The sequence below is a fragment of the Myxocyprinus asiaticus genome, chromosome 28 (genome assembly GCF_019703515.2).
Source record: "Myxocyprinus asiaticus isolate MX2 ecotype Aquarium Trade chromosome 28, UBuf_Myxa_2, whole genome shotgun sequence".
In the NCBI taxonomy this organism is placed as follows: domain Eukaryota; kingdom Metazoa; phylum Chordata; class Actinopteri; order Cypriniformes; family Catostomidae; genus Myxocyprinus; species Myxocyprinus asiaticus.
Window position 1 is genome coordinate 26,688,162 of NC_059371.1, and position 15,073 is coordinate 26,703,234.

Sequence of the window (15,073 nt, forward strand, 5' to 3'; positions counted from 1 at the left end):
CAGCATTGTGCTGCCCTGTTTGTTGATCTGTTTAAGGCATTTGATTCTGTTACTTTGTAATGGTGTTTTTTCTTGGCTAGGTCTCCCTCGAAAAAGAGATTTAATCTCAAGGGACTTTTTGGTTAAATAAAGGTTAAATAAAAATAATAATAAAAAAGATTGGTTCAACATTTAAGGTCATTTAAGGTTGAATTTGCATTCTTTTCAGAAGAACATATGACTGCCCACATGTACACATCAACAGTGCTTATTCTGGTTCACAAGGAGAATATACCTGGGGGGAGCTTTTCTATCTGTTAGTATACCCATTCATCTCAAAGGCTGTTGCTCACCTCCCCTGGACATACTGTATGTGATCTGGATGCTGTTGCTTTGGCTTCTCTTCTCTTTTTTTTTTTTTTAGCAAATCACATGAGCTGTATATGACTCTATTAGATCACTCTATATTAGAACTCCTCGCAGTGTTTTTATTGCTATTTGAATATGTTTGATTGATATGTGTTTATAAAGTGTGGCTGTAACATTCAACACACAAAGTGATAGGTAGCCACCACAAAATCAAAGCAATAAATCTAACTGTGCAATATAAATATAATGTACACTGTGATTGAATGTTTGTAATCATAGAAATGTTATTTCATATTACATCCAGTCTTGATTTGCTTTATTTGAAAATGAAAAATATCAAAATAATAATAATAAAATGGATAGTGAAATTCCACAAATGAACACGTCTAGTTGGCATTAAAGTCATTCACTGTCCTCAATGCAAAGCTGTGAGTCAGTGAATTACTTTATCTTGCCATAGCTTTTGAATGATGTATCTAATAAAAATGAATAAACTATAAGTGATCAGTATGATCAGAGATCAAAGTTCAAATCACCTAAGGAAGAAGAGAGAGATTTAGAGAGAGATTGTCATAATATAGCTCATGTTCTTCTTACCTCATAGACAATAATGTCAGACTACAGACTGGAATCACAAAGCTACAGATGAAGTGGTGGAAAATTAATTTGTGAGCAGGGGTTGATGAATATTGCATACCACATATACTCTGGATTCTTCCATTTTTTTTAAATGCTTAAAACTTCTGTGGGCAGAACACACTGATATAAAGTTCAAACAGTATAATGACATTACATGTCATGTTTCCGTATTTTGTGATATGATGAATTAGGGATTTATTTAAAAATGTTTTGATTGTTTCAACATGAATCACTTAAACTTGCACTGAGTTTACAAACATACACATCTGATCAGCAATTTCATTTGGACACTCGTTATACAGCCACACGATCATAATCCAGGTGGTTTGATGTTTACCATAGTACTGCAGGATTACCATACATGTGTCATGGTATTTGCTTAGTACTCCATGGTATTCTTGCATGGTACATCCAAAAATGATATATAATAAAACACACTTTTGTTGGTGTCAGTTTGTTTTCAGACCTTGTTATGACATAGGCCTACATTTAAGAAGATTGATCTGTTCTCCCTTGTAATAGGCTAATAATAAGACAAAAAAGCACTAGTTAATATAAAAGCAGGTTCATAATCTAATTAATCTACTGTTAACATAATATTTGGTTTATACCAACAGTAGACTGAAATAAAATTCAGTTGATCACTTTGTTTTGATGCGCGTGACACAGTGAGCAAACTGGTCTTGGAGCGCCATCTAGTGATACAATATGCTTATGAGTGAGATGGGACGCTAGGCTGTTTAAATAATTCCCTGCAAATGCAGTTACTTACTATAGAACCAACAAACAAAAATGTGGGCTTCGGCTCTTACAGTCTCGGTGTTTTGATGTTTTAAATGAGCGGAGAGAGACCATTACAAGAACATCAATTTAGACAATAAATAAATCATCAGCACAGAGAAAAGGTGTTAAAGTGATGTATGTAATTTTTCAATACTTTTCCTGAAAAGTGTAACTCTGTGGTACGCTTAAACATATGGCAGCATGTTGCATTGCATTGGTTGTACCAATATGCAAACAATATTGGCACAACCATTGGCTTGATTTTAGGGCGGGACTGTATGTTTGTCGAGCAATGACAGATTAGGAAAGGGTTTCGTTTGGTGACTCCAATGGCACAGAAAAACACAAAACAAGTGCAAGACATGAGTTTTAATATTCTTTATTGATTTATAGACATTTATTTATTTTTTCCCATGTGAAAACTCCAAGTTTTTCTGATACCAAGTATTTCCATAATGTTCTGTGTTTAATTTAAATTACATCTATAATATTTTACTCTTATATGCATCTATTGGTTGATTTCCTTATTGCAATAAACAAGAGTAGCCAGTATGAGATGAATATTGCTATGTTCCATCACACATACTGTTTTCCCATCTGACAATTCAATTAAAAAATAGCTTTATTGGCAAGACAAGGTTTTGACCAAAGCTTCTCCATTATGCGTCCGCTTCTGGAGAGGCCTAGGGTGGAATAAGGCTAAGGCTAAAATAGACTTCACCACCAACATAACACCTGCCCTGAAAGGTTGAACAAATCTACCAAAGAGCTCTAGACAATTCTGTACAGTGATGACACATTTTTCAGGGATGACTACAGGATGAACATGGTCTTTACAGAGTTGACAGATGGGTTTAAGCGAATCTGTTTTAGCTGTGATACTGGGCTCTCAGCTTTTCAGTGGACAGTACACCCAGTTTCAAACTACAGCATGTGTCAGTGCGCATGGTGTTAGTAAAATAGCAGTCCCCTGAAATCGACATCTGAAATCAGACGAATACATCACCTTCTCATTGTTATGATAATTACGTTTGGGATAGAAACAGCTGATTACAGTTTTGCAGTTTAAAGGGATAGTTCACTCAAAAATTCTCTTGTCATTTACTCATCCACATGTGGTTTTAAACCTGTCTGAATTCCTTTCTTCCATGGAACATGAAAGGAGATGTTAGACAAAATGTTCGGGACTCTGCTAACATGCTTAACACCCTGCTAAACTGCTAAACTTTTGAGTTCCACGGAAGAAAGTCATATAGTTTTAAAATTACATGAGGGTATGTACATGATGACAGAATTAAAATTTTTGGATTAACTGTCCCAGATAGCAAGAAGCTCCATTTAGTCCATTGCTAGCCCCTACGCTATTGAAGGTTTCTTTTCCCAGGCCGGGTTCTATCTGTACACACACACAACACTACACGATACACACCTACATGAACTGCAGCACCCTTCCTAGTGCCTAAGAACTAATGAGAAAACAAAATACATCGCCAAACAGAGGTAAAATCCATCAAAAACACGATGGTGGATGCTAACCATAGTTAGCATGAAGTAATGGCATTATCATGATGTATGAAACTTACTTCCTACACAATGCAACAATGCCACGAACAAACAAAAGGTTAAGCTAAGCAACATCTGCAAAGGCTATGGCTGACTACACATTGTTTGCTTTAGATTTATACCCTGTCTCCCACTCAGATATTGATAAGACCCTTTAATATGAAGGGCCAAGTCCCTTTGGGTACCCATTTCTTGCTCAAAATTCCCACCCTCTGTACTGCAAAGGCTAATATCTCTGTGGAAGAACATGGAAGCCTATCAGCAGGCATACATAACCATTTATAAAACCCAGTACATTAGGTTTATGCTCATCTACAACATGTAACAAATGTAACTGCTTATTGCATTGCAATATCCAAACAACAGTAAGACATTGTTGCACTTTGCTTGTCAATGGAAGGGCACCAGGTCCACAAGTACTTGGTGTCCTTGCTTGGTTTTTCTTTTTTCACCCATATGAGCACTTCACTTTGTCCAAATACATTATCTACAATGATTAGGCCACATTCCACCTCATTTCGATCCCCCCCCCCCCCCCCCCAAGTGCAGGTTTTCAATCTTTTATAGAAAAATATTCCTGTTTTTGTTTGATTTTTTTTTTTCAGAATTTCCACAACAATATTTGTTCAACGTAACAGTGTGCTATGAAAATGAACAAAAAATAACAACAAAACATTAGCATTAATTGTTCCTAATAAAATAACAAAAATAATATGCATTGCATGGCTTTAGTTTCAAGACAGGAAGTTCATACCAAAAAGGGACATTGCACAGTCATGTCTTCTGTGACCTTGCATCCTCCGTGTCAGCCCACATCTTCTCTGCCTTTTTCTTAACTAAACTCTATTTCTTTTATACACTCTCTTGCATGCTGCTGGAGTAGCTGACAGTCATGTGGTGTCAGTCCTTAGCTGAGATGCAGGCAGAAAGTTGGACAGAGAATTAGAAGGGGGCCATATTGCTTGTCAAAAGCTTTCAGACTTTTTCATTGGGGTTGCATAATCTCCATTCTCCATAGAACATAGAGAGACCAAATGAACCGTGGAGCCTGTAAGTCCAAATGTGTGCTTAGGATTGTTGCCTTTCTCAGAGAACCAAAGTACCCGTCCATCTATTTTAGCGTTTACTAACAGTTACATCATCCTCTACGTCCATTTCTGAATATTTTCTTTGTCAGCCAGCTTTGATATTTTAATCTAAACTACGCTACACAATAGAATAAATAGACATCTACTGGTCTTCTAAGATCTAAGAGGGGTCAGGGGTGTTTTCAGTCAGACACATTACCTGCTTCTAGCACTAAGGGATGTAAAAGCTACACAAAAGGGATATGTTGTGTCTCTTCTACATTTCTCCTTTCGCTTTTTGGAAAGAACCTTTTTGACAATGCAGCCCACTGTATTTTGCTTCTAACACTAGATTTGGTGGAGATGCTTCACTAAACTAGCATCGAGCCAGCATTCGGAAAGAGTTAGGCATCCTTAGACCAAGCCTACCCACAGTTTCCTACTTGATATGGAAACTGGTGGAACTGCATTGAAGTGTTTTCCTCTTGTAAATATGCTTTCTGAAGCCAAAGCCAGACAGGGAACAAGTTGAATACAGCGAAGACTACTACAAGCAGCTACCATACTGATTTAACAGGGTTTCTGTAGATTTTTGTCAAGGTGCATAGGGTTTAGGATGCAAAATCAGAATGACAAGGTACTGTAGCACACAGCATGTACAGAAACAGTTAAGTGTAGTCTTTGTGTGTTTGTATGTGTTTTCTGGGGTCTCTATAAAGTTACCTAATTCATTTTCAGCATGTCTGGCTACAATGTCACTGCTGCTACCTCACAGTATGTGTTTATAAATAGAGGGAAAAACAGAAGAGAATGAAAAAGGATGTCAAATGCATTCAGAATACAATATTGCTCTTTTCCAACAATCCCTGCATCTGTCCATCCATCAATCCATCCATCCATCCATCCACCAATGAATAAATCACTCAATCCAAAAATAACGGAGGAGGCAGTAAAGGGTGATGGAAACAGGGTTAGAAAGCCTATTCGCAAGACCTTCTTGGTTTCTCTCACTTTTCTCCCCCTTCTACTTGTTTTAAAAGTTGACTTTATTGTTGATGAGTTGATTCGTGTCATTGCTGTGGTGTTTCACTATAATTTTTTTCTTCACAGTGTGCTTTTGGAGGTGAGGCTCCCGACTGGCTGTGGTTGGCTAAGGAGGTGGGTGCGGAGTCAGTACGGAGAGAAGAGGATTGGCCCGTGTGAGGTGCGTATGGGGCCCGGAGCTGGTCTCAAGATGGCATGGCTGAGGGGCGGACCCTGCAGGAGGTGATGATGCGGATGGGGGGCGGGAGCTGCTGCGCGGAGACCCAGCGGATTGGAGGAGGCGGCAGCAGCCATCGCTGCGGCAACAGCCAGAGGACTAGGCAGGAGGCCGGCGCCTAACGCTTTGGTGAGATCCTATAAAAAGAAACAAAACTTTGTTGTTAGATATTCTTCCAGTTAAAAGTTTGGCCACACTTACTCATTCTTTATGATTACTATTTTCCACATTTTAGAATAATAGAAAAGTTATAAAAACTATGAAAATACATACAGTTGAAGTCAGATGTTTATATACACTTAGGTTGAAGTCATTAAAACACATTTTTTAACGACTCCACAGATTTCATATTAGCAAACTATAGTTTTGGCAAGTCATTTAGGACATCTACTTTGTGCATGACATGAGTAATTTTCAGGGTTGGGAGGATTACTTTGTAATGTATTCCACTACAGATTACAGAATACATGCTGTAAAATGTAATTTGTAACGTATTCCGTTAGATTACTCAAGGTCAGTAACGTATTCTAAATACTTTGGATTACTTCTTTAGCACTGGTAGATTTTTTAACTTGTTTTGACTATAAAAACTCTGCCAGTACAGTAAGACAAAATACACATGTTAAAAATACATTCTCTGAAAAACCTAAATATCTTATGCAGTGTTGTTTTAAGGATTTTTAGATATTTTAACAGGAAAACAATACAAAAATTATTATCAAGAATAAACTTTTTGCCCTAATATCAAAGGTCTTACCTTTTTCTTGATAAAAATATATGATCGTGCCTGGTAACGTGCATGTAAAATGGCTAGAAAAGCTGACAATTTTCTTTCTCTTTCTTCTGCTCCACACTTACTTCAGACTTATTTCTCTGTCTGCTTGTAAGAATGTAACACATCAGTGTTTCACCGCTGTTCAAATGCACTTTGGATCGCATCATTTATTTGTATAAATGTTTTCCATCTGAAAGGACTAAATATTAAATGAAACAATTGACAATAAAATACAAAGTAATCTCTTCAGTAATCAAAATACTTTTTGAATGTAACTCTATTCTAATTACAATGATTTAAATTGTAACTGCAGTGGAATACAGCGACTTATATGTTGTATTTTAAATACGTAATCCTGTTACATGTATTCCGTTACTCCCCAACCCTGGTAATTTTTCCAGCAATTGTTTACAGACAGATTGTTTCACTTTTAATTGACTATTTCATAATTCCAGTGGGTCTATTGACTGTGCCTTTAAGCAGCTTGGAAAATTCCAGAAAATGATGTAAAGCCTTTAGGCAATTAGCCAATTAGCTTCTAATAGGCTAATTGGCTAATTGGAATCAATTGGAGGTGTACCTGTGGATTTATTTTAAGGCCTGCCTTCAAACTCAGTGCCTCTTTGCTTGACGTCATGAGAAAATCAAAAGAAATCAGCCAAGACCTCAGAAAAAAAAAACATTTGTGGACCTCCACAAGTCTAGTTCATCCTTGGGAACAATTTCCAAACGCCTGAAGGTACCATGTTTATCTGTACAAACAATAGTACGCATGTATAAACACCATGGGACCACACAGCCATCATAACACTCAGGAAGGATACACATTCTGTCTCCTAGAGATGAACGTAGTTTGATGAGAAAAGCGCAAATCAATCCCAGAACAACAGCAAAGGACCTTGTGAAGATGCTGGAGGAAACAAGTAGACAAGTATCTATATCCACAGTAAAACGAGTCCTATATCAACATAACCTGAAAGGCTGCTCGGCAAGGAAAAAGCCAATAAAAACTCCAAAACTGCCATAAAAAAGCCAGACTACAGTTTGCAAGTGCACATGAGGACAAAGATCTTACTTTTTTGAGAAATATCCTCTGGTCTGATGAAACAAAATTTGAACTGTTTGGCCATAATGACCATCGTTATGTTTGGAGGATAAAGGGTAAGGCTTGCAAGCCAAAGAACACCATCCCAACCGTGAAGCATGGGGGTGGCAGCATCATGTTGTGGGGGTGCTTTGCTGCAGGAGGGATTGGTGCACTTCACAAAATAGATGGCATCATGAGGAAGGAAAATTATGTGGATATGTTGAAGCAACATCTCAAGACATCAGCCAAGAAGTTAAAGCTCAGTGGCAAATGGGTCTTCCAAATGGACAATGACCCCAAGCATACCTACAAAGTTGTGGCAAAATGGTTTAAGGACAACAAAGTCCAGGTATTGGAGTGGCCATCACAAAGCACTGACCTCAATCCGATAGAACATTTGTGGGCAGAACTGAAAAAGCATGTGCGCGAAATGAGGCCTACAAACCTGACTCCGTTACACAAGTTCTGTCTGGAGGAATGGGTCAAAATTGTGAGTTGCAACTTATTGCGAGAAGCTTGTGGAAGGCTACTCAAAATGTTTGACCCAAGTTAAACAATTTAAAGGCAATGTTACCAAATACTAACAAATTGTTTGTAAACTTCTGACCCACTGGGAATGTGATGAAAGAAATAAATGCTGAAATAAATCATTCTCTCTACTATTATTCTGACATTTCTCATTCTTAAAATAAAGTAGTGATCCTAACTGACCCAAGACAGGGAATGTTTTCTATGATTAAATGTCAGGAATTGTGAAAAACAGAGTTTAAATGTATTTGGCTAAGGCGTATGTAAACTTCTGACTTCAACTGTACATTAAGTATGGGAATTATGTAGAGACCAAAATGTTAAACAAAACAAAAATATCTTGCATTTTTAGGTTCTTCAAAATAGCCACTCCCATGGAGTTACCATGTCGGATGGGCACTTTTGCTGCTTTTCCTTCACTATCATTCAAAATGTTCACATTTCATATTTTTTAAAATAGGAATTTGTGAAGAAATTAATGCATATGAACAATTTATATTTGTCTGCAAAACTTTTTTTTTAAGCTGAAGTGTGCAATTTCTGCACCACAAGTGCCATTGAATAGAATTACAAAAACAAACAGCCTTCCAAATACCCCTACCTATAGTGCCACAGAGACATAGTGTTTAAAGTTCTTGAGAAAATTAACCTACAAATGGCTTACTTATAGTTTTCTCTGCATGTTATATGGGATAGGAGAATGTATTTTAACATTAAAAAAAGTTACATACAGTACTTCAGCTTTAATTTGACAGTCACGTCTAATCTAATCTAATAGAATTATCAATTCAATCTATTAATAGGACTTTCAGTGCATTTAGCACATTTAAACTGTGTTGGCAGGTCAATTGTGCCATGCTAAAAGGATCCAAATTTGTAACTAAAACCAAAAAATTGGTTACCACTTACAGCAAGGTCAGCACCCCTGTGCTTCTTGTGTCGGCTCAGGAGGGGGTTGGGCTTTCCTGCCACTCCATCCCGGTGCCTCCGACTTGATATGTGCTGCAAACAAACCAAACATAAAGGAAATAATTTTATGTAATCTTATAACTCATTATCAATAAGTACGCCTATCACAAGATGCTGAACTTTTAAAAGTAGACAGATCAGTGTTATTTCATCAAATATAGATTTATGCATCGGTCCAAAGTGTGCACCTGTTTAAGCTGCAGTTCTGAGTTGACCCGCACATTGCAGATCTCACAGTGGAAGGTGCGTTCCTGAGTGTTGGGGTCTGCTGCCCCTCCTCCCTGCTCGCCGCTGGGCTTCGGACCCAAGCGAGGGTATGCCTTAATGGGGCCCAGTCCGCTGCGGGCTTCCAGAATGGTTTTGTGTTTAGTGCCTGAGAAGCACAGAGAAACACAGTGGTGGTTTTATAGATTAGTATAATTATATTAATGCACATACAGTGGTCCCAAAAAAGTATACAGGCACTTTTGGACACTTACCACACTTAAATATGTCTCAATGTGGCTTCAGCAAACAAATGACACTTTCAAACATTTTCAAAATAGTAACTTTACTTTTAAAGTAACTTTAAAGTTACTTTCAACCAAATGGTCCCAAGCTGAGTTTTAGTGAATGTACAAAGTCACTTCCCCTCAAGTTCACACAAGTGTCCTTACAGAGTAACCACAGGTGTAGTTCATCACATTAACTATGGACATGTTCCACAAAGTTTGACAACCAGAAAGCATCCAAGTACTTTGTCTTAATTTTGAACAATACCTGTTGTTTTATCATTTAAAACCTAACAAACTTTATTTATTTATTTATTTTTTAGAAACTTTTTGCTTGTGTTTGTAATATAAATTATATACTGTGTGTATGGTATATATAGTATATGTGTGTGTGGCTATAATACATTCTAAAACAACTACATTCACATATTTGTAGTTGTGCCTTCAGTGTCCAAACAATTTTGCAGCCACTGTATACAGTTTAATGCAGCATTTTAATATCTAGTTTTTGCCACTAGAGGGAACTTGAATCCTCCACTTTGAATTGCCCCTGAATGCAGCTGCTCATCGCAGGCCTGTCAGAGACAAGGAGATTTCTTATGCCTGTCTTCACGTTTCCAGTTTCATCACCATTCTGTTAGGAAGTCACACCATCCTTATATTGGTAAGCTTTGCATCTGCAAATAATATTCTTTTTGAATGTAAAACAATGACATACAGGTTGAATTATTGTACAGGGTTGTTCATAAATCAAGTACTGTCATTGAGCCTTTGCTGACATTTTTTAATTTTAAAACTTTTTTGCAAAACTGAATTCCTTGAGTTTATGAGAATGTTAAATTGGCCAGTCTTTATTACAATGAAGTTTGCAATTTCCTGCTCTGAGCCATGTAACACATGGTTCTCCTTAAATATTTGACCATCATGTTATTGGCCTCACAAAACGCAGCTAAGATACAGACAAAAACACGTAACATCCACAGGCTTGGGCTCCAGAAAGCTAATCGTCTGTGTTTTGTTCATTAACACACAACAGAAGAAAAAAAATATAATTGAGATATTCTATACTTTCTCATTCATTCACTTTGACCAAATGTTTACCTTGTACCCCATAGTTTGGGTCATAATTTGAGAGCATATGGAGCGGACAGGAAAAGGCAAAACCCAGCTGAAAAGACCAGCTTAAACCAGTATGAATATGCTAGTTTGTTTCTGGTCTAGACAGTGGACCAACATAGCCATGTTGTTTACCAGGAACAAATGCTTATCAACCAGCATGATCTTTCTAGTGAAGCTAATTTACCGAGGAATTCTTGCATGTTATGCTAGTTAAAGAGCACCTATTTTGGTTTTTCAAATATTACCTTTCATGTAGTGTGTTATGTAGCTGTTTGTGAATGTAAAAAAGTATGCAAAGTTTCAAAAATCAAAGTGCCCGACAAATGGAATTATTGACTCCCAAAAGAAAGAACCGATTCTGAACACCTGAAACAAGTCGTTAGTAATTCCAGACATACTTCCTGTACTAACCTACATAATTTGGTAACAAAAAACCCACCTCTGGTCTTCACTGGCTGCTCGCGAATACTACACTAAGCGGTAGACCGATCACAACAGACTGAGACATCTGACCAATCAGAGACGAGTAGGCTCTCTGAAAGGAGGAGCTTAGAATGAATCCTTTAGAATGGATCATTGAATGAGTCATTTTTGGCACTGGGAAAAAAGTTAATGCTGTAATTTAAATTATGAGCAAATTAAAGTGTTTTTTGACCTTGGATGCATGTATATCTATTGTATGAGACCTTTAAAACAAAATTAGGCATGTTTAAAAACCATAATAGGTGCTCTTTAATAAGCCAGGTAGGGACACCAGAATCCAAAACCGAAAATATGCTGGTTTTTGTATTGTCAACAGAAGAAATCAGCTTGAATGACCCCTGTGTTGTAAAAAAATGTAGACTACTCTTGCTATTTTGCACATAATTTTACAGTTGGATCATAAAATGGACATTCCTATCCTTACTGTCTGGCAGTAAATGGCATTTGAGAAATAAATAAAGAGATTATGCAGGAATCGACAGCTGAGTTTAAACATACAGCTGCAGTATAATCAAACAACAAATGGCTCTAGGTTCTCAACCCGAATTTCTTTCTACTGCCAAGCTATATCTGTGCATGTCTGCATAACATATGATTGTATTTTCTGGCCTTGGTTTAAAGTTTTATTTTGGTAATGGAGTGTATTGATTCCAGATTGCTTTCTTAAACTTAGACCATGGTTATAAATTCACCCTTTCCTCAGAAATGTTCAGTTATCACTTTTTGCAGTGTTTACTTTAAAACATACTGTAGTTATGCTCCAAGAGGAACGACTAGACCTGCACGTGGCTCCCAAATGTAAATGTTTATTTTTTACATTTTCAGATAACACAAACAGTTGTCAAATACTTTGTTAAGGCATTCATTTCAGTTGGCCTGTGGAAAAAAAACATCCTCATGTCCAGCTTTTTAATCAACAAGCTCAAAATGAGACATTTCTAATCAGGTGCTATAAACATACTAGGCAAATTCACTAAACAGTTGCGCTGCTTAACCACCATTAAGGCAGTTCAACCAAACACTAAATGCACTGAAATAGTGCTGAATTTTGAGTATTTCAATGTTATTGTTATTTTCAGAACACAAACACCACCTTTCTATGTAAATTAGGCTAATAATATATTGCATACGTATACGTATCTCAGTGCTATTTGCCTGTCGCAATTAACTTCACAAGTTTACCCCCACAGAAAACAGGCGATAAACAACATTTTATTAAAAAGATGTTTGTGTACATTTTTACTGATCTAAGCAGCAGAAATGTATCAAATGATGAAGAATAACATTCGTTATAATGCGTAGTAAAACACATTTTAAAGAGATGATTCAGTGTTCAACACTGAATATTTGGGCGCAATTCATTCTTTGCAAATTCTTCCCTCCCCTATTTTCAAGGAGGAGAGTGACTGCTGTTTTCCCTGATAAATAAAAGAGTAGATCAATAATAAATAAACAGATAGAGTTGTGTGCCGTGCCTTGCCTTGCATCAGAGAAAAACTGTCCTCAACATGCACCTCTGCCTCCTCAAACAGGGTTGTTTCTGTTGACATAGACTGAATAATAGATCAGAATGACTTTCATCTCTGCTCAGGCATTCGATATACCTGTAGAAATCAAACACTACCCAAAATACTACAAGCTACACTGTAATGTCAAAATAATCTCCCTCATTCGTTTTTATGCACACCTTTGGGGCAAACCAAGAAGCCAAGCAGTGCTATAAAGTTGTGTGTAAATCATGAGAAAGCAAAAGCTTCTAAAGACAGATGTAACTGATTTCAGGAGTTTAAAGGGGTTGTTAGGTGATGGACATGATTGCTAGTGATCTCTTGTTAGTTGCCTTGAGCTACGCAAAGCATATTTCTGCAGCTTCCAGAACAAGATAAATCATGCATTTTTTAGCAAGCCGATTTCTTAAAATAATGATGTCTTCAGTGGTAATTGCAGCAGTATTGAGATCCGTGAGAAAGTCATGTAGTAACATTAAGACAGTGTAGAAACACTGTACGACACCTTGCATCTGCCCTTTCTTTTGGACTACTGTAATGGAAAGTGCTGGATTTGTTGCAATTAGACACCTGTGCTGCATTTGATATTGTGAAGTCCCAACTCAAAATGATGTTTAAAGGTGATGTAATTTTTTCAATGTTAAAATACTTTCTTCTATCCCAGCTTAATATGCAGAGACATCTACATACAAGTAAGCAATTTGTAGGTTGATTTTCTAGAAAAATTTTAACATTGTGACTCTAAAGGTGCTTACAAAAGTCCAACACAGCTACACTGACTCAAACAATGGCATGAGTTTGGAGCGAGATTATCGGTCTGTCTAACAAATTTACTGTTTTTGCAATTCCGTTTGGTGACACTAGTGGCACAGGAATGACACACTTCAGCTTTAAACCCCATCAGTAAAAAAATCACAGCTTTAGGCTAATAAGACCTCTCAAATAGGAGAATTTGAAATTATGTATGAGCTATCCACCTCTAACCTCTCATTGGAGACTCTTTATTCCGTTGATGTATGTTTTGTGTAATAAGTCAGCACGGTAAGTTATTAAATTTAGATGAGCTGCCACTGAATGAATCTTCACCTTTATTGTGGGCCTCCAACTGGGAGAGCGAATTGACGGCCACTTTGCACAGTGAGCAGTAAAGCAGCTTCTTGGCTTTGTCCTCTTCAGTCTCAGGGTTGCTGGGGGTGATTGATGGTGCTCCAGAGGCCCCAGTGCCTGCCTGCTCTGGGTTTGTGTAGCCACAGCCGGGGGATGAGGAGGAGGCCGGGGGTGGTTGAGGGGTTGTAGGGGTGGTCAGAAGGGGACATGCAGAAGAGCCAGGGGAATCTGGGGTTGGAGGAGCTGAAACAGCCAAGGGCCCCGGGGCCAATGTGGATCCGTTTAACTGTGGTGTGGGCCACGTCTCATCTGCAAGGCAAAGCAAATAACAAAATGACATTAAAATTGAGTATTTATGGAAGTTAATGGGCTTTACTTTTCATCTTTGGAAATAACAAAGCTGCTGCTCTGGAATTCGAGTGCATTCAGTTCACACCACAGAAATTTGTTTTTTCCCTGAAATCTCACACTGAGCTTTCCCTAAAACCTCATCTTGCAGTGCACAAACCTAGTTTTTATGGACCACATTAAAAACAAGTGTTTAAAAAAAAAAGTAATATCAAATTTTAACAACTTCATTGCCATTGACAACGTAACGACGCAAACCCTAAAACGATTGTAAAAACGATGATTTAAATAACTTCACAGCTGAAGTAATACAAAAGTTTTAACACAAGAATTAATGTGCTTTTGTAAAATTATAAGCTTCACATTTCTGCCTTTAAACCCTCCAAAATGTGGCCCCATTCAATTCCATTGTAAGTGCCTCACTGTAACCTCGATTTTTAAGACAAAGAGGGATGAGTCGAAACAGTTTTTGTGGTAATCAAAATTATGCCACAAATGCTGTCGTTTGAGCTTAACTTGTATTGAACCTGGAATATTCCTTTAAGGGTTATTAATAATTTCTCAAGTAAAATAAGAGAGATATTCAGCAATATACCATACAGAGTTAAGAGTTCAGGACTCAAAATATTTTTTTGTTTGTTGATTTTCTCCCCAATTTGGAATGCCCAATTCCCAATGCACTCAAAGTCCTCGTGGTGGCATAGTGACTCGCCCCAATCCAGGTGGCGGGGGACGAATCTCAGTTGAGATTCTCTGAGACCGTCAATCTGCGCATCTTATCACGTGGCTTGTTGAGCGTGTTACCGTGGAGACATAGCGCGTGTGGAGGCTTCACACTATTCAACACGGCATCCACGCACAACTCACCATGCGCCCCACCAAGAGTGAGAACCACATTTTAGCGACCAGGTGGAGATTACCCCAATGTGACTTTACCCACCCTAGCAACCGGGCCAATTTGGTTTCTTAGGAGACCTGGCTGGAGTCACTCAGCCCA

At 37.8% G+C, this 15,073-nt stretch overlaps 1 protein-coding gene across 4 annotated transcripts in view; it reads right to left on the reverse strand.

Moving 5' to 3' along the window:
- Positions 1–2,133: 2,133 nt before the first annotated feature.
- LOC127419166 (zinc finger protein 385A-like) overlaps positions 2,134–15,073 on the reverse strand; it is a 117,998-nt gene continuing 105,058 nt past the window's right edge. For all 4 annotated transcript variants that reach the window (XM_051660342.1, XM_051660340.1, XM_051660343.1 and 1 more), the window contains 4 exons: positions 13,708–14,037; positions 9,209–9,393; positions 8,961–9,053; positions 2,134–5,798 (listed from right to left, as the gene is read on the reverse strand). In XM_051660342.1, the coding sequence (XP_051516302.1) occupies positions 5,571–5,798; positions 8,961–9,053; positions 9,209–9,393; positions 13,708–14,037 (836 nt within the window). In that variant the 3' untranslated portion in view covers positions 2,134–5,570. The remainder of the gene's footprint in view (positions 5,799–8,960; positions 9,054–9,208; positions 9,394–13,707; positions 14,038–15,073) is intronic.